At 47.5% G+C, this 11,638-nt stretch overlaps 1 protein-coding gene across 4 annotated transcripts; it reads right to left on the bottom strand.

The window, feature by feature from the left end:
- Positions 1-4,124: 4,124 nt before the first annotated feature.
- UBIAD1 (UbiA prenyltransferase domain containing 1) lies at positions 4,125-11,230 on the bottom strand. Of its 4 annotated transcripts, none has more exons than XM_053400956.1 (3): positions 10,793-11,230; positions 6,875-7,427; positions 4,125-5,222 (listed from the first exon to the last, which is right to left on the bottom strand). In XM_053400956.1, the coding sequence occupies exons 2-3, from the start codon at positions 7,383-7,385 to the stop codon at positions 4,735-4,737; spliced, it is 999 nt and encodes a 332-aa protein (XP_053256931.1). In that variant the 5' UTR covers positions 7,386-7,427; positions 10,793-11,230; the 3' UTR covers positions 4,125-4,734. The 4 variants fall into 4 exon arrangements, with proteins under 4 accessions (XP_053256931.1, XP_053256933.1, XP_053256934.1 ...); XM_053400958.1 differs by having other exon boundaries at positions 10,811-11,230; XM_053400959.1 differs by having other exon boundaries at positions 11,002-11,230.
- Positions 11,231-11,638: the final 408 nt, after the last annotated feature.

The raw sequence follows: 11,638 nt of genomic DNA, 5'->3' as shown, positions 1-11,638 counted from the left end.
CCGAAGAGGAGTGAACTCCCTGGGCATCAGCTCTTAGCAAGTCTACGTGCTCCTCAGAGGATGTTGCATATGGTAAGGTAAAGGACCCCGTCACGGTGTCCTGTTGTGCCAGAAGCAGTTTAGTCCTGCTGGCCACATGACCCAGAAAGCTGGCTGCGGACAAACGCTGGCTGCCTCTGCCTGAAGAGTGCCGCAACCGCATAGTTGCCTTTGTCTGAGCGTAACGATCCAGGGGGACGTGGGTGGCGCTGTGGGTTAAACCACAGAGCATAGGACTTGCCGATCAGAAGGTCGGCGGTTCAAATCCCTGCGACAGGGTGAGCTCCCGTACCTCGGTCCCTGCTCCTGCCAACCTAGCAGTTTGAAAGCACATCAAAGTGCAAGTAGATAAATAGGTACCGCTCCGGTGGGAAGGTAAACGGCATTTCCGTGCGCTGCTCTGGTTCGCCAGAAGCGGCTTAGTCATGCTGGCCACTACCTGGAAGCTGTACACTGGCTCCCTCGGCCAATAAAGCGAGATGAGCACCACAACCCCAGAGTCAGTCACGACTGGACCTAATGGTCAGGGGTCCCTTTAACTTTACCTTTAACCATCCAGGGGTCCTTTCCCTTTACATTATGGGGTGCTGCAGTGGACAGCCTTATTCCCAGTGCTACTTAATATCTACACGAAGCATCTGGGAGTGGCCATTGGCAGTTTCAGGGCAAGATGTCAACAGTATGCTGATGACACTCGGCTCTATTTCTCCATAGGATCTGAAATCAGGAGAGGCTTTGCAGTCCCTAATCCACTGCCTGAATGCAGTGGTGAAATGGACGAGGGAAAACAAGCTGAACTTGAATCCTGGAGGCACTCAAGGTGTCGGAGAAATTGATCAGCTGCACACCATGGATGGGGTTGCACTGCCCCTGGAGGAGGAGGTTTGCAGTCTGGGGTTGTTTCTGTCACCAGAGGCTCCGTGGCTGGAAGTGCCTTTGAGCAACTGAGACGGGTTCTACTGCAAGCACTTAGCAATCATTTGCCATTATTTCTATGCAGTTTTCCCCCACGCTTTGTTTACCAAGCAAAACTAAATTACACTGACTTAACCAAAATACCTTTTGAATCCCCAAGTCATGCTACGACATTTTAGCACAAATGTGGAATTCGAAAGCTGAAAAATTCAATGTGCCCCAATATGAGCTCGGCACTGGAAGAGCTGTAGAAAACGCCCAGGAAGAAAATATCCCGTGCGGTCGGCCCATAAAGCAGAGGCGTAAACAACTCCTCTGCTTCATACACGTAATTTGTGTTGACACAGGGAGTGTGGAAACCCCAGCCATTATGGCACTCATTACAGCGGGGTTACCTGAGCTGGTTTGCTGCAAAACCAGCAGGCCTGGTTGGAGCTCCCTTCTGGTTACGACAACCGAACCGCAGAGGCTTCCAGGCAGCTAACAGCTTCCCTGCGTGGAGTCACCATCCCTCTTGCCAAGGGTGAGGCAGGCTCAATTTGTCACATACCTGCCCTCCTGCTCTGGAACAAGAGCGAGCCAGCGGGACCCAGTAGGAGGAAGACTTGACTCAGCTTGCCCAACCCTGAATCTGTGGGATGGGAACCCAAGGCGGGAGCTGAAAGTGATCACTGATGAAATAGGGCAATGTAAGCAAGGAGCAGGGAAAGGAAGGGAAGGACAACCTTCAGCAGGAGGAGAGATGGAAGGAGAAAGCCCTCGACATATCGGGCCATAGCATGGTTCTGCAACAAACCACCCTAAACAGGACTTTTTTTTCCAGCTGGAACTCAATTCTAGCACCTCTCAGGTGGGTGCCACTGCCACTATAAGAGAATGAGGGAGGTGTTCATGGTGAGTTCTGGCACCTCTTTTTCTAGAAAAATAGCATTGCAAAACACCACCCACAATCTGCTTCTGCTAGCTGTTAAGGTGAACACATTACCAGGGAAAAGCTGTCAGTAGGCAGAGACACCAGCGGCTTTCCAAACATACATGGAAGATCACCTACTAACCGCTCCCAAAATTTCCTAATAATGCAAATTTGTCATTTCGGGCTGCCAGCGGCCCCACACCATCCCTTGTCAGCTAACCTATTTTGGGGGTCTGCAGGCATGAACAATCCACATGCAGCTTTTTCCTTTCAGCCACCTCCTTCCAGGCAGGGGATGGGAGATTTGCAGCTCTCCAGATCTGGTGGGACTACAAGTCCCGCTATCCGTGACTATTGGGGCTGATGGGAATTGGGAGTCCCAACAAGTCTGGATGGACTACAGGTGAGCCATCCCTGCTTTAATCAGGAATTAAAAAACAAACAAACCGAGCAGCCACTCATACAGAGGCACAACAGGGAGTTTTCTTTGGTGTTCCCAGCTCCCAGGGGCCTTTAGTCCAGGGATGGGAAATGGGTGGTCCTCCAGATGTTGCTCCCATCATCCCTGATCTGGCTGGGGCTTATGGGAGATGTAGTCAAAAAACTTCTGGAAGGGGTTGCAGGGTTCCCTTTAGGGAGTGCTGTAAAAAGGAGGGGGGTGGAGAACTTAGCCGCTGTTAAACTGAAGCTCTAACAAGCACCATTAGGAAGCATAACACTCCAGAAATTTTTGCAGCCTCGTTTTTAAGGGGCAGTTTCTCCACCAGAGAGCACGTGAGAAAAAGGGACCCTGGTTCTCTTTTTTACGACAGTTTGTGATCCACCCTCAATACAAAACCGGTTGCCGTTTCAAGCCTCATCACCTGGATACATGGCAAAGCGACCAGATTTGCCCTTTCTGCTCACCTTTCAAGCTTTCTGGCAAACAACGTTTTTCTTAGGCCACAGGGCACCCAGTCTAAGATAAAAGTTTTGCTTTATTTTTCAAGAACAAACTCTTGCCAGGAAACAGTGGTTAAAGTGGGGTACCTGTTAAATAAGGAGGATGCCTATTATAAAACCATATGGAGGATTTAATAATCATCATCAATATCCAAAGGGTAGATCCGTCTTGGCACCCATTTCTCTGGAGAAGAGAGAAAATGAACTAAGGATTTCTGTGTCATGGCGTCTGGAAGTCCTTCCGATGAGAGGTCTGGTGGAGCTCCACCTACAGGGATGCTAAGAGGATGGGGAAGACACTTCTTTCTTGGTTCAGGCTGTGCATTTAAACATTGGTTTTCTATGCCATTATATGCTTAATTGGCCTTCCCCAAACAATTCTGAATCCAAACTGTTACTGAATTCCAACTAGGACTGGGCGATATATATCATCCAAAACCAGTTTGAAGTCCATATCGTGCGATCCGTTCCATAAATTTTGACCTGGCAATATATCGCGAATTATGATGCGTGTGTGCTATGTAAAAATCAGTGTGGGGAAAACTGTGAAGTCAGCCAATGCCTTTACATAGCTCCATCCTTATTTCAGACATTGTGATATATCAGTAATATCGCAATGTTTAGCTGGTGATATGACACTGAAAACCAGGTATCGCCAAAAATAATTTGGAGTAAAAATGATATGCAGCTGAAAATAAAATTTAAGGAACCACTGGTGGGGGGAGTGGGAAGTCCCAGGATTTGGAGAATCCCATTTTATGAAGTTGATATTGTTTTTGTGTATATTTTTCTTTGTATTTGTTATTGTATTTGTTATTGTGCGTGTTTTGTTTTTATTTTTGTTGAAAATTATATGTGTGTGTGTGTGTGTGTGTGTGTGTGTGTGAGAGAGAGAGAGAGAGAGAGAGAGAGAGAGAGAGAGAGAGAGAACCAGATACCCCCATCCCTAATTCCAACTTGCTGGGCTGATAAAGAGTTGGGAGTCCAATAGTTTTTGGATGGTCACTTGCCCTTACTACCCTCTAACTACCTCCTGACGTGTCTCTACCATGCCTAGATACCTCCGTCATAACTCAGCGTTCTTTTAATGCAGCAATGGGCAACCTGTTGATGACCTGATGCTGATGGACCACAACTCCTATCATCAATTGGACCACACTGGCTGGGGCTGATGGGAGTTGCAGTTCAGTGACATTTGGGCACCTGCTTGGCAAAGGCTGCCTATCCTTCAGGGTTCCCTGAATTCCTTGCTCAGCTTACTTTCAATTTCAACTAGCTCTGCAAAGTATGGCACATCCTTCCCTAGAAAGCTGGACAGTTTCTTTAAACATTTATTTTCCAACTTTTGGGGAGTGGTGGGAGAACAAATGAAACATTGGGAGTTAAGCTTTAATATCGCTTTCCACCCCCACCCCCCACTTAAAAGAAAACACTTTTGCAGCATCTTTACAGAGGGACCCCATGAGCAGGACTGCTGCAACTCCAGGTCACGGCCTGGCCACCTAAACCGTTAAGACAAAAAAATTAAAAAGCCTAATTGAGACCTCTAGTTCTTGTTCTCCGAGAAAAATAACCCCACAAGCACTGCCCAGGCAGCGGAGGCTGGTGCCCACCAAATATAGGTGTGGCAGAAGGCAGAGAGGCCCCAAGAAGGTGGGGCCAGAGAGAACGACAGGTAGAACCAGCCAATCCCAGCTTTGCCCCCATCCTCCTCCTCTTCCTCCATACTGAGTTCTATAATGGCAATACTGAGACTAAGGAGGAGGAGGAAGCCGATAGCCAGGACCACTACCCTGGACTGGATGCAAGCCGGAGTTGGTGGGGCAGCGGCCCCTCTCGCCTTGACCTCCACTGCACCCAGTTCTCAAGGGAGAACCCAGAGTTTCCAGCCACAGTCACCTCCCTAGAACTCACCCCCCCACACACTAGAGCTTTGGAAGGGCCCCCGGGGGCGCCGAGAGGATGGCGAAGACGTAGAAGAGTCCCAGCAAGAGGTTGAGCTTGGCTGTCCTTTGGGGGAGCTTGGCGAAGCTCTGGCTGCGGAACTGCCTCTCCAGGGAGAAGGCCATGGGGATTGTGAGGAGCGGGAGGGCCATCGTGATGGTGTAGCGGGTAGCCAGGACGCAGAAGACCAGGTAGGGAAGGAAGAGGAGGGCGTTGTACAGGAAGTAGGAGAACGTCGGCCCAATGAGGATGGCCAGGGTGACGATGCCGGCCTGCCGGTCCGACTCCATGTCCCGGGTGTTGTTGCTGTGCAGGATGGCCTCGGTGCTCAGGGCCAGAGGGACGGCGTAGAGCAAGGGCGAGACCGACAGGTAGCCCACCTGCACGGCGTAGGCGAACATCACGGCCAGCGGCCCAAAGGTGATGAGGATCACCACGTCGCCCAGTGCCACGTACTTGAAGCCAATGCCTGCAGTCACGACAGAACAGAATGACAGAGGAGGCAGCGAAGGGGTAGCGGTTAGAGCGGCAGGCCAGGACCAGGGTTCGAATCCCATCCCTTCTCCCCTCCCCATGCCATTAAGCTCTTTGGGTGAGCACAGGCCAGGCACTGCCTCTCTCAACATAGCCGAACTCACAGAGTGGTTGTGGGGATTAAATGAGAAGAACCACGTGCACCACCTTGAGCTCCTTGGGGGGGGGGAGGGATATAAATGGAATAAAAAATAATATCATGGTGAGAGCCCGACAGGATCAGGGCGAAAGCCACCTGATGGCCAACCAGGTGCTCTCTCATGGGAATGCCACAAGCAAGACCCATGTACAACAGTGCTGACCCTGCTACTGATTCCTAGAAACTGTTGCTCGCAGGCCTGCGGCCTTCAATAGTGAAAGCAGAGCATAGCCGTTGTGGCTAGTGGGCACCGACAGCCTTATCACCCATGAACTGAAGACCAGGAGGGTGGAAGTCTTAAGCCTACAAAAGACCTTCTGCGGCTCAGAGACCCCAGATATTAAAAGAGTCGATTAACTCCTATGTAACAAACATACAAACAAACAAAAACACCACCCCACAATTACCATATATAAATGTTCCTTAGCAGCAAACCAGTTTCGATACGCGGTTATGAAAGGAGGAATGGAAAAAAGAATTGGAGAACTCAATCACAACCAAGCAATTGTGTTAAGTTCTATAACAAGGGTGTCTCTGGACCTCAAATTAAGACTCCACTGAACTCATTTATGAAAGGATTATCTAAGACATCTAGCTTCTGGGGATGTAACAGGGATAATGCTTCTCTAAAACATATGTTTGCAAAATGCCCGATATTGATAATTTTTTGGCAGAAGGCAACATAGATGATCAACACGGCAAAAATCACAATGCAGGAAAAACTGTGAAGCCGATGCCTCTGCGTAACTCCATGCTTATTTCAGTCACAGTGATATATTGGTATCTCGCCATGTTTAGCTGGTGTTATAGCGCAATGTTGAAAACTAGTTATCGCCCAACCCTAAACCTAAATCACAGAATTCTGGCACAGAACCCCTGTCGCCTCAGCTACTGAACCTGGCTAGGACTGGACGATATATTGATATATTGTCCAAAACCGGTTTGAAGTCCATATTGTGAAATTGGTTTCATAACTTTTTACCTGGCAATATATCACAAATTGTGGGTGTGGGTGCTGTGCAAAAATCACAATGTGGGGAAAACTGTGAAGTCAGCCAATGCTTCTCTCGATTCCTGCAGCCACTGTTAACTCTGCTGGCTTAGCTCTCCCCTGCCTCATGCATGGGGCAGCGAATCAAAGAAGCAGATGCCAGCAAAAATCACGATGCAGGAAAAACCATGAAGCTAGCCAATGCTCCATCCTTATTTCAGACATTGTGATATATCAGTCTATCACCATGCTTAGCTTGTGATATATAACAATGTTGAAAACCAGATATTGCCCAGCTCTTCTTAAACAGCCTACACCTTAAGTTTGGTGCCCTTCAAAAGCTTTGGACTCTCGCATCCCAGGGATCTGGGAGCCCCACACACCTGGAGGGCCGCAGGTCAGGGAAAGATGCTCTGCAACAAGAAAAGATCTGTGTGTGTTGGTGAGGATTCCTTACCTCCAGTATAGAGAAAGGAGCTAGAGAGCCCTCCGAAGTAGATCAGGGCTAGATGCTCCAGCTTGAGGGTAGAGAGGCAATAGAGGCAGGCCGCAGATATGCAGCCCAGGGTGTACAAGAAGACCCCGAATCTGACCACGTCCTGGGGCTCCAATATCCGGTCCACCAGGGTCCGGTCGTCGCTCTTCTTGTGATCAATCCCCTTGGAGAAGTCGTAGTAGGTGTTCACGAGGTTCCCGGCCCCGTGGACGGCCAAGACGGTCACTGCGCTGCCGACCAGGAGCCCAGGGTCCAAAGTCCCCAGGGAGCGGTAGGCGAGAGCGCTGCCTAGGGCCACCGGGGTGAGGGAAGCGCTGAAGCTCCAGGGGCGGAGGGCCAGGACATAAGAGGCGCACTTGTGCTGCCAGGTGCTGGGCAGGCTCTTCGGGGTGCCCAGCAGCGCCGCCCCTTGATCTTCCTGGTTGTTTTCGCTGACAATATTGATCTTTTCCATCTCATCTTCCGCCTCCATTGTTCAAACAGGCTGATGCAACGCCAGGTGTCAGAAGTGAACCTGAAAAGGGGAAAGGAAGAAGAGAAATTTGTGTGGTGGTCCATCAAATCTAAGGAAAACCTACACCTTACCCCTTTCACAATAGCCTTCTCCTCCTCTTTAAGGGAGTTATTTCCTTGACAGAGAGAAATGGGCACCTCTATAGAACTGTGTAACACAAGGGTGGGGAGGCCTCAGGACCCAGGGAACTAATTTGTCCACTCCCCTCTGGCCCTCGGGGCTCTCTCCCCATCCCCAACATTTCCCGTCTAAAAAAATGTAGCTAAGTTGGGGAAAGAGCTCTGGCTTGAGATTTTGCAGAATGATCTAGCGACAGGCTGACTCACAATGCTGAATCAGGTCTTTATATTCCTTTTATGGGACTCCTATGACTTAGTTCGGCCATCTGATGCCCTTCGGATGCTTTTGGTTACCGGCTGGGATTATTGTTATTTATTAAATCTGTACGCCGCCCTTCATCCGAAGACCACAGAGCGGTTCACAACACAAAATGGGACTGGTGGGAGTTGTAGCCCAAAATACCTGGAGGGTTGCAGGTTTATCTAATAAAATTTCAACAGGTGCACCCCACCCCATACCCTGGCAAGGACATTGAATTACAGAATCATAGGGCTGTAAAGTTGGAAAGACCCCAAAGGGGCATTGACTCCAATCCCCTGCAACTCAGGGGCCACCTAACCTCTGTTTAAAAACCTCCAATGAAGGAGAGCCTGACACTTTTGAAGGTTTCAGGTTTGATTTAGTTTACTGATTAAAAGATTTTTCACAACAGCCGTTGCTTAAACCACCTTCCAGCCATTATTTTTTTTAAATCCACATTTTCCACTGTGCTCCAAGTGATCCAGAGAAGGCAAACGTTCTGCAATAGCACAGGGCACACTGGTCCCTGACAAAACCACATAGGACACGCCACAACAGAACATAAATATAGCCAAAAACACCCAAATTGAAACCAAGGAACAAAGCCTCCCTTCCCTTCGCCAGCGTGGTGTAGCCAAAAACATTCGGAGGACATAAGGCTGATGAAACTTGCCTTTAAAATGAGCACTGAATTAAAGCACGTGGATTAATCAGGAGCGGACTGAAATAAAACAATATGTGATGGGCATTTGAAGCATTCTGAGGTCTCTAAAATGTCAGAAGCCCACAATAATTCATAGCAGGGCTTTCAGCAATAAGTTTTAAAGCAACACTTTTTAATGACCTCTCTTTAGTTGTTTTTGTATTGTTTTTAAACTTATTTTAAGTTATTTTAAAATGCATGATTGTAGAACTTACTGAGATTAATTAATTTATCTAATATTATTTATCTAATATTTTTACATATCCAAGCGGTTTACAAAATAACAAACAGAATATGTACTAGACAGATAAGTAATGAAAGCATCAACCAGTACTTCAAACAAGTTTGATCCGGAACTGGTTAAACATTCAAACCATATATTTTATTAAAGGTGACTAACAAAAAAGACATTTTACACCCTTATGGCAATATGGAAGCTAGAATAGTTTGCCTGTTCAACATTCAACATTCCTGTTTCGTTAACCCCTGTAATAAATACAAAAGCAAACCAAAAACTGGATAAACACAATGTACTATAATAGACTTCTTCTTCTTTTTTGCTATTCTAAAGCTGTTTTAAACAGCTTTCAATATTGAACTCCGATGTTAATGCTGGGTGCTAATAATAGCAATAACAATAATTATGCCTGTGTGGTTGCAGATTCAGACTATGACCTGGGTTCGAATCCCTGTAATGGAGCTCACTAATGGAGACCATAGGCCAGTACTTACGTCTCTCGGCCTAACCTACCTCACAGGGGGAGATAGGTGGCATATAAATGTAATTGTTTTTGGTGTCTACCTGCCTCAAGAGACAATAGGGTGCGAGTCGGTGGAGGGTGGGGAGTTAAGTCAAACCCCTGTGTGGAGTGATCTCCCCAGCAGACCTATAGCTGCCTCTGTGTGTGTGTGTGTGTGTTAGCCAGGGTTTTTTTGCCCCGAATGAAGCCTCCAGCGGGGCACCATTGAGGTGGGGGAGGCAAATGTGTGTGTGTGTGTGTGTGTGTGTGTGTGCGTCAAACTGGGTCTTTGAATATGGTTCTGTCCCTGCTCTCCAGACAGAAAAATCTAAATATACAATCTGTTACTACATTGGGAAACAAAAGACGAGCTTCTCAAAGCCTCTATGACACACTGGGCAATAGATAAAGGACATAATATAGATTTAATCTCTGGGAAAAGCTTTGGAAGAGCGATCTGAAGTTTACAGTTTGTTATTCCTTGGAGGAGAACTACCTGAAAATGATTCACAGATGGTATGTAACTCCGGGTGGGCTTGCTAAGATGTATAAGACTGAATCAGATAAGTGCTGGAGGTGCAATGAGACTGAGGGTATGTTCTGTCATATGTGGTGGGTCTGTAAAAGGGTAAGAGAGTATTGGGAAATAATTTATAATGAATTGAAAAAAATGTTTAAAAGTTCCCAAAAAATCCAGAGTCCTTTCTGTTGGGGATAATTCTGACGGAAATTCCCAGGTGTCAAAAAAGGTTATTTATGTATGCCACTATGTTTTGTTAGCCCAAAAATGGAAAATGAGCAAAGTCCCAACTAAAAAAGAATAGCAACTTAAACTGATGGAATATGCGCAGCTTGCGGACCTAACATATAGAATAAGAGAACAAGAACAACATACGTTTAAAAAAGACTGGAAAATGTTAATTGAATATATGGGGGGAAACTGTGTACATTGAAAATGTGGGCAGTATTAAGATAAATTCAACAGTGTAAATAAGTTTTGATGGATGTAATAATGGAATATTGAATGGTTTGGTTTATATGAATTATGCAGGGAATTATGTTATGCCAAATGTACCACACAAAGAGAAGGGGGGAAGTCACTGATATTTTAAGGTTGTTTAAATGAATATTCTAAAATGAAAAACATAACATTTAATAGAAAATATGTGGAAAAAATCAAAATATAGGATATATAAAAGTAACATATATAGCCAAACTGGGCCATTGAGCCTGGTTCCGCCCCTGCTCTCCGGACAGAAAAATCAAAATACAGGCTATATAAAAGTAACATATATAGCCAAACTGGGCCATTGAGCCTGGTTTTGCCCCTGCTCTCCAGAGAGAAAAGTCAAAATACTGTACAGGATATATAAAAGTAACATATATAGCCAAACTAGGTCATTGAGTCTGGTTCCGCCCCTGCTCTCCGGACACAAAAAATCAAAATACAGGATATATAAAAGTAACATATGTAGTCAAACTGGGTCTCCAGATAGATAAGTCAAAATGTAGGATATATAAAAGTAATATATACATTACAACCAAGGGAATGAATTCCATACCGGTCACGCAAGCCCTACCCCGCCTTGTCCCCTTCTACCGTCCGAGGAGGTGGAGAGACGCCGAAGCCCCGCTTGCCCGCCGCCGCCTCCTCCCGCGAGCATTGAGGAAGCCGGGCCACTTCGAGCCCAGAAGAAAGGGGAGGCCCTCGGCCCGCCCCACCCCAGTCTCCTGCCTCCGCGGGGCGGCAGCCTCCGCAGCAGCGTCCTACCCTGCAGGGGTGGCGGGGCGCAGGCGAAGTCCGGGCGGGAGGAAGGTGGAAGGGGGGAACCTCTCCCCGGTCAGGACTCACCCTGCGCCCAGAGAAGGCGGCTCCCGAGCAGCCCCAGCTCCCCCGACGCCTCCGCCGACTGCGGCTCGCCTCTGCCATCGGCGGGTCCACTCCCTTCTCGCCCCCGCCGACGGGCGCCCGAAGCGCGTGCGCTTCCGAAAGCGGCCCGGGCGGAAACAGAACTCCCTCGGAGTCAAAGGTTCCGACCCGGGGAGGCCGGCGAGCTGAACGCCCGGGTGTCGGGTGTCTGCTTGCTTGCTTATTTGGTTTTCCGGGGCGGGTTATCCACGCCAGATTCTTCCTGGAACCCGGCCTTTCTTTCATATATATATATATATATATATATATATGTGTGTGTGTGTGTGTGTGTGTGTGTGTGTACACACACATTCACTATATATACATTCACTATATTCACACACACATATATAGTAAAAACAAAAAAAAAATTTCCTTCCAGTAGCACCTTAAAGACCAACTAAGTTAGTTCTTGGTATGAGCTTTCGTGTGCATGCACACTTCTTCAGATACACTGAAACAGAAGTTGCCAGATCCCTCTATATAGTGAGAAGGTGGG

Source organism: Podarcis raffonei, chromosome 8 (assembly GCF_027172205.1).
Source record: "Podarcis raffonei isolate rPodRaf1 chromosome 8, rPodRaf1.pri, whole genome shotgun sequence".
In the NCBI taxonomy this organism is placed as follows: Eukaryota; Metazoa; Chordata; class Lepidosauria; order Squamata; family Lacertidae; genus Podarcis; species Podarcis raffonei.
Note: the sequence above shows the minus strand (reverse complement) of the source record. Positions and strands in the feature narration are given on the sequence as shown.

Coding starts and splice junctions, on each gene's coding strand:
- UBIAD1 (XM_053400956.1), bottom strand. CDS start 7,385: ATGGAGGCGGAAGATGAGATGGAAAAGATCAATATTGTCAGCGAAAAC. Junction 5,223..6,874: donor CTCCTTTCTCTATACTGGAG/GTAAGGAATCCT, acceptor TCGTGACTGCAG/GCATTGGCTTCAAGTACGTG.